The sequence below is a fragment of the Pleurodeles waltl genome, chromosome 5, assembly GCF_031143425.1.
Source record: "Pleurodeles waltl isolate 20211129_DDA chromosome 5, aPleWal1.hap1.20221129, whole genome shotgun sequence".
Classification (NCBI taxonomy): Eukaryota; Metazoa; Chordata; class Amphibia; order Caudata; family Salamandridae; genus Pleurodeles; species Pleurodeles waltl.
Window position 1 is genome coordinate 764,260,645 of NC_090444.1, and position 18,976 is coordinate 764,279,620.

Consider the following 18,976-nt stretch of genomic DNA (forward strand, 5'->3'; position numbering starts at 1 on the left):
TGTAATCACCCTGGACAGATTGACCGCTCCGATACCACGAGTGCCAGTTGCACACTATAAAAGCGCAAGATAACATAATATAAAGGGAGAAGTGTAAAAGTGTCAGTGTAACTGAAAAGTCGTTTACCCTCTCCATGCAGAAGAATAGGATCCAGAAGTTCCATCATGTATTCAATTTCTGTCTCCAGCTCCAGCATGTCACATTGAGCTATGACGTACGTTAACATCGGCAGAAAGTCATCAGCGCCATACATCCTCCCTAGATTTAAATAGGAGAATTATTCATACACGTAGCACCATATTCCTTATGACATTCTCTTTTCACATAGAGTTTAAATGACCTAAAAATATTAAATGTAAGTAAGTTAAAAGTATTAGAGTGTCATATGATGAAACACAGTACGGAAGTGCATTTCTACTGTTGACCGTTATTGTACTGCCAAAAAGCATTTGGAAATGAGCTCATATCTCAATCTTTTTTTTCTAATTGGTACAAGTGAATTCTTGGTCAGAGCCAAGAAGTGATTCTACTGCACAATGAGGCCCAGAGGACCCACCCATCGGATATGATTCCAATGTGCTGTTCAGACTGTACACACAGCTGGGCGGGTCTGCCTTCCAGAAAGAATGAGTGTTCTGCAAGCCCACAATCACCACCCTACTTCAAGCCTCGGCATGTACTTAGGAGAACAGCAGTGAACATTCACAGATCTTTCCTGCCCTCCATCGTTGGCAACGACTTTAGATGATCAAAAACATTTCATGGACACGGGCTTCTAAGTCAAAGTGGGGCAGAGCGAGGACCGATGGGCACGGAGGCAAGTGCACAGTGGCGCTGATCACTAAGAATCTAACTCTGAAAAATATGTTTGAAAGATGGAAATGTATGCATTGACGACTTGTGCTTGTTGTTTTCATAGCTCTTTCTGGGTTCTCAAAAATGACAAGTATTACAATTCAAAATAAAACCAAATTGTAGTTTTTGTTTAGCAAGTGCATCATGGTCTGTGCATGATTACCTGTGAGAATCGCAGGATAGTTTAATCACAATAGTAAGTGAATTGGAAATATGCCTTTTTTATTTTTTCCAGTTAAAATCTTTTCCGTTACACATCTTGAGTGTTTGAAAAGATGTTTTGCAGCCAATTTACACCCAATTATTAACCTAACAAGTACATTTTGGTGGTTATTACGAGTCTGGCCGTCGCATGACCGCCAGACTCGTGGTGGCGGTCCTACCGCCAACAGGCTGGCAGTGGACCGTCATATTATGACCGTGGCGGAGCCACCACGGTCAGACCACTGACTTCGCAAGGTTGCTGCAAGCTGGCAGCCTGGCAGTCCCGGTGGTTTTACATCCTCCAGGGCAGCCCTGCTTACAGCACCGCCATGGGGATTAGGAGTCCCCATCCTCCAGCCTTTCCATGAAGGCTGGCAGAGTGGCAGACTCAAGGGGCCCCTGTACTGCCCATACACTTTGCAAGGGCAGTCAAGGGGCCCCCATGCACAGTCCCATTGCGCATTCCACTGCCCGAACTATGGGCAGTGGAATGCGCGATGGGTGCTGCTGCACCAGCTGCACCACCACATTGGCGCCAGCTCCATTAGGAGCCGGCGTCAATGTTAAGGCCCTGTCTCACCGCCGGGCCGGCAGGCGGAAACACTGTTTCTGCCCGCTGGCCCTGCGGTGAAGTATTATTAGGGCCGGCGGGGTTCAGGCCGCACGGGTGGTCAGAGGGCAGGAAGAGTTTGGTGGGCGGCCTCTGCCACCCGCCAAACTCTTAATGACCACCTTTGTGTGTAAAGAAAACAGGAAAGTCTTCTGAAATGGGTTGCAAATACTCAAATTATTATTTTGTTGGTATGCACAGAAATTCAATTGGCCTCCACTGGCCACTTGCCCCTTCGTTATTATTCCAGACAATCTACAGCACTGGTTCACCATACTGGATTCTCATAATGCTGTGTTTTACTTGAGTATAAATATCATTGGCTCCTGATTCTGGGCTTGGGTTTCTGTGGACTTAGAACAGTTGTTGTGTTTTTGCACTCCTAAGTTGAAATAAGCTGATTAAAATGTGACTGCAGTTTTATGAACTTCACTGTGAGAAGCATCTCCCAGGTTATCATTATGATGTTGGAATGCCCAGGGAACTCATGCATGTTATCAGTTTATCAATGCATCCTCATGCTATACTGATCAGTCTCACAAGTTGAGTGTTCTGCTAAATTGAACCAATCAGAGTTGACTGCTCACTATCAGTAAATATGTGGATTACAGTAGGGATGGCTTGAATAGCTGGACGTAAATCGCAATACCCACCTATTTACTTAATTTCTTAGAATTAAGTGTCATTGTGGTGATTACCTGGGCTACAAACGTTCCTCGCACATCACATCCCACAATGGCTTGTGTATACAACATAGGAGACCAGTCCAGCCTAAGGTCATATTCTATAATATAAAGTCACTGCATTATTTAACAAGTAGAATGCTCTGCACTGCAGTTCTGTTCAAATTCTTGCCATTCGTTTGGCCCTGCATGGAGATGGTGCTCACTGAAAGAGTAAATGAAATGGATAAGCAGACTAAACTCTGAATGTGCTAACGATGGTAAAGTTGGCATCAAATTAAACACCATTGACAGGACGATGTTTTGTCCCATCCTGCAGAGGTTCTCCCAGGGTCTACACTGCTTCTATCAAATGCAGTCCCTCCAGAGTTTCATTTATGCAGGGTGAATGCACACCCATCCATCAGTCCACTAGAGGGAAGGTATAATTTGCATCAAATAATGTCACAAATACTTTTTCTGGTGGTCACATACTTTCAGTAGATGACCCCATCTCTTCACTTCAGTTGCTTCAGATTGGACAATTGCAGGTAGATAGTATCTCCCAAACAGGAGACTTATACCTGCTTATGGACATTTTATCCAAATGAGGTATTTATTTTTAAAACCTTTAAAGTATCTGATTTAAGGACTCCCACCAAGTCTCACCTGATTTGTTTTCCATGCACGTGTAAATAAGCTTGCAGACCCTCAGTAGCAGCATCACTTTCTTCTCTGGTGAGTACATCTTCTGCATGGTCATCAGCTTCACTTTAATCTTCTCCACATCAACAAAATCTGGGACTGGAGCAAAGACACCCAGTTCCTGAGGATTCCTCTGCCGCACCAGCTGCAGGTTTTCTTTCAGCTGCCTCCAAGAGCCGTCTGATGTGTGGAATTCCTTCAGCATAGCATCGATGTGGCTCTTCAGCGGCTTCAAAATGCACTTGTGCATAGCTTTCTCCAGTACTGCATCTTGGAGGAAATTGAATGATACACCATTAGTTACCCTTAGCATCAGTAGGAAGTAAGGCAAACTATAAACACAACAATATCTGCCGATGACACAGTAGTCATGTCAGCTACATATATCAGGGTGACCTCTCACATTCAACTTTCACTTGGTTCGTCATTTACAGTACCATGTCTCATTCATAGAGCTTCTCCTCAAGCTGTCGCAATTAAAGTGTGGTTATTCTTGCTGTACAATCAATCTACATTAATATATCTGCAAATGGAATTATTTGCTGAGAAAATGGCAGCTATAAGGCAATTAAAACATAACCTGGCATATCACAACAAAATAGTCAAAACTAAACTCACCACCTCCACTGCAATATAACACAACAAAATAACACGGTACTAATGCAGCACAAAGAAATAACCTATCACCACCACAGCACAATTCTACATGTTAAATGTGTACAAACAATCTTGTCATATAGTCCCACCTCCAGAATCATGCTTTCATAAAATGTTGGTAGAAGGCATCTGAAACACGCACAGCTCTTAATTACCAACAATAGTGTCAGTCAAAAATGTTGTCTGACCCTCTATCTTAAAGTAGCGATTGCCAAGCTCACTTTATGTGATTCTGCTCATAAACTCTGACGTTCTGAATATTTTGCAAACAGAGGTGCCGACGCACACATCTGTTAAAAACTACTCCAAAATTGAAATGTTAAATTGGCCGGGATTTCCACACACAACATCCAAAATGTAAAACACATTTCTTGAAGACTTACTGTTTGATTGAACTGGGTACCAATCAGCGTAAATGTGCATGTTACTAAAGAAGGTGGAATGCTTTCACAGCAAGAAGCAGCTTAGCTTTTGAAATTCAACCAGCCTGGTGGTGTTAGTTTAGGAAGAGGGCCATATGGCACTGACGACTAATACGTACCATGTAATCCTATCATATAAACTATCAAAGACATGCATGGAAATATATTGGTCTGCAATAAAATGCTTTGCACCATAGAGAAATTCGAAGGCGACATAGGCCGTTTCCTAAAATTGCACATTTTTTTCAAAAACAGCTCCATGCAAATGTGTTCTGGCTTGTCTGGGCGACCAAAGTGGCATCCAAGACACTACTTAGCTCAGTTTTTTGTAATTGGCGGCATCTACCCACCGCTCACTATGTAAAAATCGTAAGTACTGGGGCTCAAGGTTTTCATAAAAGCCCAATGCTGGCTTTGCTGAAATGCCAGGGTTCTCGAATACCAAGTCTTTCTATCCTTGGTTCTACCTCAAGTCTCTCTCTTCTCACGCCCCACATTACCTGTCTCTTTATCTCACTCTTGCAGGTTTTCATCCCTTTTTCTTAGTCACTCTTTTCCTATCTTTCCCTTCATTCTCCCTTACCTCAGCTGCCTAAGCCCCGGTCCCCAAAACTGAGTGCTGATGCTCAACACCAGCAACCACCAGTACAAAGTAGGCACTGCATCTACTGCCTAGGGCCTAGCGTGACTACTGCCAGACAAGAGAGACCACCCCCCTTTTGGCACCCGTTCTCTGTATTTTCCAAAGCATACAAGCATCTTGTGACATGCTCAAGACTATGGATAAAAGAATGATTTGTAGATCCTGTATAGAGTGATAAGAGGTAGCACAAAAATATTCCTTTCACCACCTAATTAACCTCCCACAAAGCTGATGGATGTGTTTCCCCAGTCGAAGTGAGTGACTTCTACTGAACGTCCAAGACACTATAATTTAACTCAAGTATCTCGGCATAAGACTCATGAAATCGACCTCAAACTATATCTCAGTGGAATGTGATTGCCATTAATGTTGATGTAAGCATGTATGACTTTCTTTACCTCACTCCCTTTCCTGCCAAATGGCACCCTTGAATAGCTTTGAAATACTCTGTTATAATATAAGTAAAGGAGACAGAGGCAGAATGAACGATCTGCTAGAAACGTTAGCTGAGTGTTAAGCATTGAGTGGTAAAACTGACAACGTGGAAAGCCTGATGGATGTCTGGAGTTCTCGTTTGCCACTGAGTGTAAGAAAAACAGTAGCCTATGATGTCCCTTTGGAAGAGAACATGATCTTAAAAGGTCTGCAGTCAATAAGGTAGGTTTAATTTCGCTAGGCTACACTGTTCAGCACAAATGAAAGGAATAATCATATTTCCTCTAACTTATTGCTCCACCAGTTCCTTTCACAAACCTAGAAAGTTCAGAACAGTAGTCTCGATTTCGAGTTACCCCGATACATATATCACTATTAGAAAATGAAACCATCAAATATGCAAAACTGTATTTCCAGAATATAGTGCAATTTGATTAGACTTGTAACATGAGTTCCTAACTCTACTGAACTAACGAACCACAAAAGTCAATAACCTACAATAAAAACGGGCAATACAAACATAAATCTTTATTATTCAAAGTTGGCAAAACTTTGCATTTTGAAGTCAGCAACAATGTAAAATATTGCCGGTGGCCTCGGAAAAACCAACATATAGTTACTGATAGTAAGTGGGAGGAACAAAGATAGAGAAAAGATACAGGCACAGATTTTCTAGCGAATCGGGGATTGGTGGTGGATTGTGTGATTAGAATGAAAGTGTATAAGAACAGCTGTGTTTACAATTTCAGAGCGCTCAAGGCCGTTGTTGAGTGTCCTTATCCTTGCAGGGAGGGATTTCCAGTGTTTGCCCGTCAGTACAGAGAAGGATATACTGCCAATGTGGGACTTCCTGTATGCTGGCATGAAAACAAGATGGACCAGCAGGCTCTGATGTTTCCTCTTTGAAGGTAGGTGCAAAGTTTTTGTTCAACCGTGTTCATCTAAAGTATACAACATTTCAAATATAATGCTTCAATATATACCTGAGATGGGCGAACGTGAGAAGGCGAATTGAGTCATTGTCAAGCTTATAAGGTGGGTGAACTAGAGGAGAGCTTAAAATTAAGCTCTTTTTTCAACTTTGTCTTCTGGAAGCTGTTCTCGTGCTGATCTCTAGGCCCAATAATTGACCCAAAATAAGCAAGGTGTGGTTTCCATTTCCGTGGTTGTCCACATTGATCAACTCTAAAAATAGATAATTTTACTCAAACTCGCGACTGATTTTTTGGATCTCTTTCATGAAGACAGCATTTTATTTTATGATTTGGTTGGTGGACTGTATATAATATTGCTCAGAAATAAAAATGTAAACTTGAATTCACTAATTTCAAAATTGTTTTCTCCCAAAGAAACGGACAGGTGTCACTGGAATGTAAAACCACGGTCAGCCGTACAGCTGAGTGTCCACGAGCATTCAGATTGTGAAAGATGTGTTATTAGCAAATGGAGAATGTCACAGAACGTGGGATGTCAATCACACGCAGTCAACAACGAACCAAAGCCCTTTCTGATGACACCTCCTCATAGCAAAACAAAAATGGATTCCCAATTTGACCTAAATAAGAATTACAAGACAAGGCTTGAAGACTTGAGAAAAGGTTTGGCATGCAATGGTTTCACACTCATGACGTGTAACAATTTAGGAAGTGGTTTCACCTGACAATTCAGAATTGAGCATTTGGCATGATGTAGGCAGAGTTCTAAAGGGGCAGCACAGGAGAATTAGTTTGCATGACTAACCACATACCTAATTTGTTTCTGTGCAAAACACTATATTCGGAATGCAAAACAGATCATTTAAGGAAAAAAGGGAACTATATTCTGAAAAATAATGAGAATCTCCAGCGTCCATTGTACCATAGGAACACGAAAAGTAATAAGACAACTAATACTTTCATCTCTGTCAAACTAGTGTAAATAAATATGGCCCAAAACATGTTACTGCAGCACATTCAATAATAAATGTACATTTGAACATTGACTATACTACCCTTCAAAGGTCTAATACCACATTAATACATTAGTAAAATATAACTGGCTGAGAAAACGGTGCCTAATGTCTTGTACATTGCATGCGACTATCACTTTATAGAAGAAAACAAGATGACAACGCAATTGTATAGCACCAAAATGCAGTTTAGAATTCGAGACAATGATTAGATGAAACTGCTAATCAGATATCAAACTACCAAAGTCTTGAATGTTATGTAGTTCAGTTAATTAAGCAATTTTACAATATATGAAACACTTGGGGCCTCCTACTGAAAAGGGTACAAAATTATACCTTTGAAACCTAGACTTCCTGGTTATGCAAGACTGAGCTACTGTGACGAATTGTATAATGAATTGTTTGACTTCTAAACATTTTTGGACCATTTTGGAATACCACCTTGATTTCCGAAAGCATTCTAGTGCAAACCATCTAATGTGGGGGGAATCCACATGAGGTTAGGCGTCTTTGACATTTGAGGTCACTGCTTTCAAGTCCCCTCAGGCTCAGGTGATTGGTGTGTTTTGTTAATCTTTTATTTCAGTACATCGTTTCCTGCACCATTCAGAACTGGTGTTGGTTTTGAAAAACTTGATAGAGGTCATTGCTATAATCTGATTTCAACGAGTGTTCAAAGGAATCAGAAGGTTCGTGGAGATCAATATTTGTAGTTTCACTCACTGGCGCCTATAAATGAATATGTATTCCCAGAGGCTATCAGTGTATTATAACCGAAAGCAGCTTGTCAGTTTACTGTAGACGTTATGGGTCCCATCACGAAGTCACATAATTTGCCTATTAAGGTATTTTACTCCTTCAATTGTGAATCAGGATTTAAGGATTCTGTTTATGGTTTCTTCTCCAACATTAAATCAATGTTTAGCATTGTCAAATGAACCATATGCATTGTCTTATCAATTGTTTTTCAGGGATTGGGCACTAATGGATGACGGTATTCACAGAGCTGATGACGTCCACATAACTGGCCCTCAGAATGTCCACTGACGAGTTCCCGTCTAAGACCAGTGGGAATGGGCAACAGGTGGAATATCCATTAAGCACTCCCTCTTCCGTTGAGAAATAAGGATGATATTTCATGTGTGATTTCCGGTCTGAAACAAGTTATTACAGCCCCGAATTGATACCTATTTTCTATATATATATGACAGATACTTCTCACATCCTTTAAATAATGCTGTATAAGAATGAGCAATGGAATGCCATTTTTGGTCATAAAGCAAGAATTACAAGATGTACTTGAAATATTCACAGGATTGGGCAATCTCAAAATGGCACTTTAAATTCATGGAATTTGATGGGAAAACATACTCCAGAGAAGATAATATTACCAACTGTGGGTCATGAAGTCCTTATGAATTCTTTTGCTATGATTTTGTTAGCATATCTGGACTTCTATTGGGTGGTAGCAGGAGGAGAGAATATCTGGACAATTCAGGATCAGGTGTGTCTGCTCCACTGACAAATTATTTACTAATACTTAGTTTCAAAAAGGGCAAAGACTAACAGCCTCTGTGATAACCTAATAATATCAGATTTGTTTGTTAATGACGGGCATCAATCTCCAGTCTTGCTACTTCCTCAAGTGCAAAAATCACTACTCGTTATAAATAAATCAGATACGCAATTGTCAAAGGGGAAGATGTGTGAGGTTGTTACTAAATTGACACAGGTCTCCTGCTATACACAGCGGATTTCCATGTGGTGGGGGAACTGCCCAATACTTGCAAGAGAATTCAAACATCAAATGACAGCAAATTTAATGCATTGCTTGCGTAAAGTTTGAAGATATTATGTGTGTGTAAATGACAACTTGAAGGTATTCGCTTTTAGAAAATATTAGTGCCTCAGTTGTTTCCATTGTTCTTGAAACCTTCAAATCTCTAATGCGTTAGGAATCTCTAAGCACTACATTGGGATTAGAAGTCACAAGCTAAAGGGCTATGAATTTGATGCGATTAAACCTTACTTGGCCACTTTCCCAGAACTGTGCCTCATTCCCGTGCTGAGCAAAATTGAGGTGGTCTTATGTAAAACACAAGCCCAATAGGGAATGGTGCTGCAGCTGGTCATCTAAAAAAGGTTTTGTTACAATAATGCACTTAATTCTATATAGCTTTCTCCCTGTCACGAAACAGGGGCTGCAAATTAACCCACACCCTAAATGTACTTTAGATTTAGAGATAATTCAGTAGGCAGCATCTACCAAACAACAAGCATTTGCAATTCAACAGGTGTCACGTTTGCTTGAGTTAGAGCTACTGGCTTTGTAAATTCATAACTGGACTTTTCTTGCCACATATATTGGTCAACCCTGCTTCATAATTTTGTCGTTTCCTGCTACATAATTCCAGGGGCCGGGCATAGAACTAAAGCACTTCCATTTACCTTCTCCCTCTATCTGCAGTCAAAAATTAAAATAGTGCCATTTAGCATCCTAATTTAAATCTGCCATGCTAATTCCAAAAGAATACCACATTCACCACCCAACCATCAAAGTTGTTGGCTGGCTCACACAATTCCCCCCCAAAAAAGACACAAGACAGCCACAGAGAAGTAAAGAGAGAAATAAACTAGAAAGGTCACCCAAACAAATCAAGAGTGTTCAAACTGCCAGAGTGTAATAAGGATGTTAGGGTGGCCTGAATCATGATCATAATTACTATAAGGTGAGATTAATAAAACATACACAATTATCATGTAAACCCAATAAAAATCTTTATCAGCCCTGATGTGCTTCGAATACCCAATTTGCATGATACCCTTGTCGTTGTTAACCTTGTTGTGTTTAATAATCCTCACTGGCTATTGTGCAATTTTCTATTGTAAACTAAGAAAAAGTTTCCTATAAAAAACCCTTCATCAGAAATAAAATGTTGGCATTAGACTGTAATGCTCAGAATAGCCCCTGGAGGGCAGCACAATGAAAATAGCATTTGTAAGAAACATGGTCATGTAACCATCTAGTGAGCCCCTAAAGGGCATAAACACATGAAAAGAAAATGTCATAAAGTAATGCACTGTAACCATATATTTAGCTCCTAGAGGGTATAACGCATTACACATTTTTAAGACTAGCAGGTCTACTGCAATGAAATTACAAACAAGGCCTTTAAAACACAAGCTACTCACAGCTGTAAAACAAAACTTACAATGATGACAGCGCTTAAAACACCACTGAATGGTGTGAGAGTTTATTATTTTGGAGCCCCTGCTAACCTAGTGTGGGGGCCCAGAGATGATGTTGACAGAAAGAGCACGGCGATGGGAATGCTTTGAATGTGGTCCCATTGTGCTAGGACCACCACTGGCTGAGTTCTGAGCAAAAACATTTGTAAAAATAGTGCCCTGCAAAGTGTTACGGGGTGAGTTTCTGTGTCGCAAATATTGTAATATGCTGATATGTTGATTGTAATGCTTAGAACAACCCATAGAGTGCACCACAATGAAAATAGCATTTGTAAGAAACATGGTCATGTAACAATGTAGTTAGACCCTGAAGGTCATAACCACATGAAAAGAAAATGGCAGAAAGTAATACAGTATAACCATATATTTTTCCCTAGAGAGCATAGTGCTAGAGGACATTGTCTGAGCTAACAAGCCTACAGCTTTGAGATTACAAACAAGACCCGCAAAACACCAACTACTCCCAGCTGTAACACAAAAGTTCCAGCCATGAGAGAACTTAAACAGACACTGAATGTTGGAAGGGGTTATTATTTTGGGGTCCCCACTAACGTAGTGTGGGGACCCAGAGATGATGTAGACAGAAAGAGCACGTTGTCGTAAACGTTTTGTTGGTGGTCCCATTGTTCTAGTAATGGCCTGCAAAGCATTATGGTGCGAGTTTCTCTAGTGCAGTGAATATTGTAGTATTGGCTCTCCCGCTGTGTCGAGAGAGCCGCTTTGAGGATTTTGTTTGTCTTTTACCTAAAGCATTTATCAATTACAATTGTTTTTGTGAAATCTATGGAGCGTGAAGGGGAGAGCCAAAATAAATTACTCTGGTTAGGTAACAGTGTGAACAATGTGACCAGCGCTTCAATATTGCTGATGGAGTTCACACTGTTCTGGGCTGTGAGCGCTATGAGTGCCGTGGCCGCTATGGAGCACCAAGTGGAGAGACAAAAGGAAAAATAAATAGTTTGCCCACGCTGAACTATATTAGCAATTGTGCAATAATCCATGTAATAGGGTCAGTCTGCAAGGCTAAACACCAATGCAAAACACTTACCAACAACATCAAGGAATATTTGAAAGGCAAGGCCACGAACAAGTGAAAGTGATGGGTGTGAGATGGGCGTGGTTAAAAGCCCACAGAATACTTACAACAGGTCGAAAAGCGCTTGCGTACTCGACCTAAAAACATATAAGGCGAAAATAATCCTGTACCCATTCCTACCACAGGAATTTTTTTGTTGCCTTTATGAAGAAGGGAGAACGGGAAAAAAGGATGGAAAATGTTTTAAACCTTCGTTTTTTACACACAACGCACTGCCAAATCTTTAATAAGCAGTTTTGCACATCTTGTCTTTGAGTCTGAATTGCGACCCCTGGAATAGGACAGGACCGAAAAAAATCAACAAAAGTTGCTGGTGTAGCTCCATAGCAAATAATCACAAATTAAAGAGGGCTGTAGGTAGCATACATTACAATTTAACAGTTATCCTAAATTAGTCTGGGCCTGACTGAGATAAAATCTGCATGTGTAATTCATACCAAAGTTTAGAGCAAGGCAAAGCTAATCAAATAAATAGCTTTGTGAATCAGGCTCACAAGCCTTGCACCCAGTGTCTGAAGGCTTGTCTCATCAGGACTAACCTTCTTTTCATCCACTCTACTATGACATTTTTTGGGATTAACCCAAACATTATTCCATGTAACCCAAGGGTATACTTTTAATGCTATTGCAGCCTGTTGTGGTACATTTTCTTATGAGACATTCCTGTTTTGCAGGCACAGCTGAGACACAAAATGCATACTTATCAGCATTACTTGCAACATCACCTTCAGAATTCTGAATGAGACCTACTTAGTATGATTAGCATAACATCTTGGTATGTTTATTTTTGTGGGTATGTCACATAAACTTTCTGGTGTTCTGGTCTTGGTACACAAACACCTACCCATTAACACTTGTTCATCTCTCTACTTTATCCTCTGAAATTCTGATTTATTAAGTTACAACTTAAGAACGTTTGATGAAAAAACATGGATGCAGAGTGAATAGTATTATTATTATTATTATATTGTTATTAACACCAACCAAAATAATTACAAATAATAATGTTATTGTTATTATTGTTGGCTGTTATTGTAATTAATAATTGTAATAATAACATTAATAGTATTATTGCTGTTATGAAGAAGAAGAAGAATAGAGATTGAAATAATTTGGTTTTAATATAGCATTTCAATGACAGTAATTAGGGCCATAATGGGTTTAAAATAGACCTGTGGACAGTTGTGTCATGTGAAGTTCTATATTTCCTATCCAAGCAGCTGCAAAATAATCCTCAGTATCAAGAAACTGTTGCCTCTGCTAGTTGTCACCTTATTCAGTGACAAATGTCTCTCTCAAAAAGTGACATCATCCAGTCAAACATCATGCCTAACGTCTGAGATGCGAGCAGTGGCCTGCTTGAATGGGCTGTGGGGCCATGCCCCACCTTTTTCCCTAACAAAGAGTATCTGTCAAGCTGATAAAAGGTCAGTGTCACAGACACTCTTCTTGTTCAAGTCAAGAAGACAGGAGCTAGACATGCCCAAAAATCTGCAGGTGCCTGGCTGTCAGAGTTGAACTTTGCCAGGCTGAGGATTCCACAGCCCCGTGGGTGTGACCTCCTAAGCCAGGCAAAAGTGATTTGAGGCCCTCCAACTCTTGATGAGGGGGAGCGTCACTGACTGCCTTGGACCAGTGTGCTTCAGTTTCCAAGCCTTGAAGTACCCAGACATGACTATCAATCAGTGACACACCCTCACAGTGTGGGGGTGAGGTCAGGGTTCTCACTGACCCCATCCCACACTGTGACAAGTTAGGGACTGCTGTCTTCCCTCATTGGCTGCTGTCAGGTCAGCCAATGAGAGAAGACAACAGTCCCAACACTTCTGGGACCTCTGAGGCTTTCTACCTGGAGAGCTGCAGTGAAAGTAAGTTTTATGTTGTTCGATGTCTGTTCCGTGTATGCGTATTTGTGAGTGAGTGTTGTGAAAGGGTGTGTATGAACGCGCAGGAATACATGGGTGTGAGTGTGTATGTGTGTGTACGTGCCCCCACCGATTACCTTTCCTACTAAAATTAATACCTGCCAGTCTGAGACCCTTATCCCCAGAGCGGGCTCTAGTTTTTGCTGTGGCTTCATTGTAATAAAAAAAAAATAAGAAAGACTTAATAACAGGCCATATGAATTAATACACTAGGAGCACATCTTGGAGGGAAAGAATTAGATTGTTAAATCGTGCTGTAAGCAGAAATAGTTTGGATTTTGTTCTATTGTTGAAAGATGAACTTCGAGGAAACGCCTACAGCAGTGAACTTTTCTGCAGGCGACTGTAAAATTAGAAACAGCTGTTTTTTTCCCAAATGACGCTTCCCTTTCAAGCTGAAGATTAAAGAGGTGAAGGAGAGAGAAGTGCACTGTCAGACACTTAAGGCTCGATTTGCTTCTCTTGGGAAGAGTCGGGTTGTGGGGATGACAATATTTGCTTCTTTATTGTCACAGCCAGGCTTAGGTCAGCAGTAATGGCCGCCTGGTCTTCTGGGGCTCTTCCCGGGCAGCTAATATGGTACATAAAAGTGTTGTGGGCAACTGGTTGGCACAGCGAGCTACTCAACTGAAACTACCTAGTGCAGTGGTTCCCAACCGTTTGACTTCTGTGGACCCCCACTTTATCATTACTGGAGCCCGGGGACCCGCACTGAATCTTTATTGGATTCCAGGGACCCCCCACTGAGTCATTACTGAAAGCTTGGGACCTAATCGGTTAATATTATTTAATTTTCTAAGCAGTCGCAGACTTCCTGAGGAGGCTTCGCGGCCCCCAGGGGTCCCCGGACCACAGGTTGGGAACCACTGACCTAGTGTACTGAAAGTTGAAATGATCTCTCCTGACAGACTTTCGACAGATGAGCCAAAGGGAACCAAATGCGAGCCAGGCCCAGTTCTCAGGTACTCTGCCATGAGCAGACTCTATATTCATGAGGCACAATTGCAACCTAGTGTTGCTGTACAGCAGCACACCCAGGCACCAGGAGAAAAACAGCCAAGCCACAACCACAGAGCAGAACTTCAGTTAACTTTTTGAGTGTCCAAAGAGATCAGCATCAAGGGAGCTGACACAAACATAAAAAAGAATGCTACTGATCACAGTAAAACTGATTGTTCTCACACATAATGCAGTAAATTTCTGTCGACCGGCACCTTGCAAGTGATTGCAGGTCTGCAGATGTACAGGTAGTGGTGGACACTACCAATAGCACTTCACTCAATTTCAGATAGAGCTCATGCGCGACCTCTCCCGGTACTTTTTACAATATATTTTCCTTCATTTGAAATCTGTGTTCCATCGACCAACACAGTGGTGATTGCGGGGCAAGGGGTTTTGCCGCCCGAGGCTTTCGCCCTGTGGTAATGATGCCTTACTAAAATCTGTGAGGGATCCCCTGCCCTCCCTAGACTACCAAATATTTCTCCTCTTGCTAGTGGTGAAATAGTCAGCTTACACTTTAGTTATAACAGGCCCTGGACAACACAAAGTTCAAACAGGTAAAAATATCATCTACAAACTCAACCATCCTCAACAGATAGATTATTCTTCAGCTGCCTGAAAAGTAAAACATTTATTTTTCAAGCACAAAGTGAATGATGAACTAGGAAAGCAATGGCTAATCACGTACATACATGGCTAGATTTGAGATATTTCATTCCTCGCTTGGCTGACCTGCTTTTGACTCAAGGGAACAGGGTAACAACAGACTGACCTTGAATAAGTGCTGCCTTTAAAGACTGCAAAGTGCCCCTTGAGGAACTTGTCAGTTGGTCTCAGTAGTGAGCTCTGCATCTTGGGCCCATCCTGCTGGAATTACAATGTGACCCGAAGCCTATGGATAACAATAACATTAGGTCTTGGAAAGGGAAGTAAAAAAAAAGACCAAAAGGTCAAAAGACTTAAGGTCTGGTCCAACGTCAGAGGTAGAGATGAACAAGTGATGAACAACTGGATTAGTCTTTGATCTTAACTTCAGTTAGGGGAGGTTCTACAGATCAGTCTGGATGTACTTTTGTATACACTTAGAGCAACTGATGTGAAGAGATATGTACCATAGCTGCTACCATTTACAGTTGAATGGTGCCTTTAATGTGCTCTGACACTCTGTATATTGAGAATGCAGACTTTTCTATAACTAGTGTCTTACGAAATTAACTGCAGCATGTTGTTATCTTCGATGATGATGTGAATTGACTCCTTGAAATGAATTTTGACAAACACAGGGCTTGGAACAGATCATTAGGGAGGGTTTCTCAAGCACTGATAATAATTATGGATTCACTGACGCTTATATGTCTCAATGAGACTACACTGTAATGCCCAGTAAACCATTCGGGTTCAGTGTACTGGCACCTCCTGCGGAATGAGGAACCATTTGGCATAGAATATATCAGACTAGCATTATGTGATTATGGTCCTGGAAAAAGAAACTGATCATGGCACCAGTGGTCTCTTGGCACATACGAGGGGGGCCTTATTCAATGCATTACATATGCTTGATAGGCACTTTTACAATGCTTGGGCTGTGCTGTGCTAGGAAAAGGGAAATTAAAGGAAGGACAAATGCATGGCTTACTAGCAGGAAACAGAGCAAGAAAAGGATCAAAGCCAATGAGAAGTGGGAGTGGAGACGTACAACCTTCTTAAAACACTCTCTTAAGACATGGATACTCAAAAGATTAGAGTTAAGCCCCACATTGTTCTCCCACTCAGAAAGAGATATAGTGCCAAGTCTCAATGACGCACTGGCTTGAATATGGATTTTCATAAAAACAAACTGGCACCCAAATTTCTTTCCCTGGTTATGATTCTATTCAAGCACCATAAGGATGGGATTGGAATTCAAAACATGGTAGATACTTTAAAACAATGGTTTGGAAATCTGACAAAGTTACCACACCAGCAGCTCAGGGCCGGTCAGGTGCAGAGGTCAAAGTGGTGCCCAAAACGCATAGGCTTCAATGGAGAAGGGGGTGCCCCGGTTCCAGTCTGCCAGCAGGTAAGTACCCGCGTCTTCGGAGGGCAGACCAGGGGGGTTTTGTAGGGCACCGGGGGGGACACAAGTCCACACAGAAAGTACACCCTTCTGAGAAAATCATCCACGACCGAGTGGAAAACTGGCAGTGTACTAGAAATTAACAAGTACATCTGATTAATTTGATACAACTGGGTTAAAGCCACAAGCTTTCTCGATCCTTCTGCACAATGCTGTGTGCATCTAATTGTCTTTAGACTATACATCTTAATATTAATTGGGTGTTTCTAGAAAACAAACTATGATTTAGGCACTCAAACCACCAGTAGTCATCAGTAGTCATGGAACAATGGCATAACAAACCAAGGGTCTGATTTAGATGTTGGTGGTAATGGTCCTGTCGTCAGTTTTCTGATGAAAAATCTGCGTGCCGTATTTAGATACACAAAAATTAAAGAAAACCGAGTGAAGCCTCAAATGCTGGTACTGAGTTTGCATCCTCTGTGGCCAGGGGTTGCAAAGGCAGTGCCAGGGGTCGCAAGGGGCAAGCCTGGAGTCCCAGCTGCGATCCCTGGCGACCTCTAAATTATGTCCATGCTGTTCTTAGTAGCGACTGCATTAAAAAAAGATTTGGTTATAAAACCGTTTGATGCACTCCTAAATGCTTGTGCAAAGGGGTGCCATGATAGCTTGAGAAAGTAATACTTAAGACATAAGTTCTCAAGTGCTCCAAAAAAAAACTGAAAATTCCCACATTCTATCTCCTGAGTTTCCCATAGTAGTGATCGCAGGCTGAATTAGAATATGTTACTACATGGTGGAAACAAAGGAACGGCATTGTGTTGTGTTGTAGGAGCATTCACAAAGCACTTTCTAAAAGACAAAGCACTTTCTTCAAACAGTGAAAGCCACATTTTATACTAGGGTCTATCACTAAGGACAAGTTGGTGGTTTCCTTTAATTGGAAACTTTCCTCCCTCTCTTTTTCTGAACTGCTGTGATTGTAAGTGCTCTGAAGCCGGTGCTACATTGAAGTATTAGTAGGTTGGCCTACCAGAAAGGTATAGCAACCCTGTTTTCTATAAGTGAATATCTTCTTGTAGATAAGGGTAATCTGTGAGCAATGGCACTGAAATGCTTTCAACAATGTGCTCAGAGCCTCGGGCCTATCAGAATTCCGACAGCATTTTCACTTTTAGAATGTTTGCCGCAGTGTGGTTGTCCCCATAGTAACCTTCACTTACTGGACAGTGGACGTGCGCATATTTGAAGCATTACCAATCGGCCGCGGCAGGCAGGCAGCCAAAATCCACACCGGGCGATTCTCATCTGAGCATGCGCGGCTACACTTCTGCGTTTACTTTAGCTTCAAACAACACACTATCCCCCTTTTTTTTCGTCAAAAGGATTAACGGAGTTTTAAGTCGTCACATGGTCACAAATAGCTATTCAAATGCGGGTGTTTTGAGACAGGCCAACTGTGCTGCAACAAAACAAATCCTCCTTAATGTAAACTATCTTCTATTTTTGTCTGTTTTAACAATTTGTCTTCGGCAATTCCGTGTTAGGGGATGACTGAAAAATAGAGAGCTCATGTATGAATAGGTTTTATCCTGTGTCTAGATGTTTGTGAGTGCGGGTCGTGGGAGTGGGGTAAATTAGGCAATGGCGAATAAATTTAGTTTACTATGCATGCTGGTAAGGCTGCCGGTCTTTAATTTGTGCTAAAATAAGTGCAAGTGCCCAAAATGTTCCTAAAGGAACTAAAGCCTTTGATTTCCCCCTCAGCCTCATCCTTGCACACCCGCAATTCTCGTTTGTTTCTCTCACCGTTGCAGTCTTTAATACATATTTGCTTTCTTCCTTTATCACTACATTCTTGCCTTTCCCCTTCTTGCCCTGTGTCAACGTTAGATGATGAAAAAAAATCCCAGTTCACAAAAATTAGTGATGGCACCCGCCACCTGCAAACACCGGCACAAACTAAGCACTGCCTAGCAAGGCAACCTCAGAAGACAAGAAAAACATGCTCCCTCTGAGACCTGAGGGAGAATGGTTCCTTGATCTCTACTGGTGCTGTTAGGGCACACACGAAGCGGAAACTAATCCTCAACAACTGGTCCTTAGTATCAAATGGCCGGAGCAAAAGATGTGGACACAAAGCCCTGCAAAAGGACAACCCAGTCTCACAAATGAAACTGCTTCCGTCACAAGATAATGTGTGAGAGAGGGAAACTCCCGTGGGACCCAATTTTCCTATACATATGTTCCTTCTAACTGTCTCTTGTAGAACAAAGACTGAAAAATACTGAAACTGTACAATGAGCTCAAGTTCTTTGTGTTCTTGAATGTACTGTACTGGCACGAGGACGGTACAGCATTCACAAGCATTCCGCCGATGGCCCTACCCACAATACATCAGTAGCATGCTAGCGCTCCAACGGCAAACAAAGGAAACAAGAACACTTCCACAGGTCCTGCACAACACAACTGAAGACAATGCCAAAAACTCATGTTAGGAGCAATT

General features: G+C 41.5%; 1 protein-coding gene across 1 annotated transcript in view; it reads right to left on the minus strand.

The window, feature by feature from the left end:
- Positions 1 to 18,976, minus strand: part of RIN2 (Ras and Rab interactor 2) — a 708,247-nt gene that overhangs the window by 13,948 nt on the left and 675,323 nt on the right. The window contains exons 13-14 of the mRNA XM_069234726.1: positions 3,002 to 3,307; positions 128 to 259 (exon numbers count right to left, since the gene is read on the minus strand). Of these exons, the coding sequence (XP_069090827.1) occupies positions 128 to 259; positions 3,002 to 3,307 (438 nt within the window). The remainder of the gene's footprint in view (positions 1 to 127; positions 260 to 3,001; positions 3,308 to 18,976) is intronic.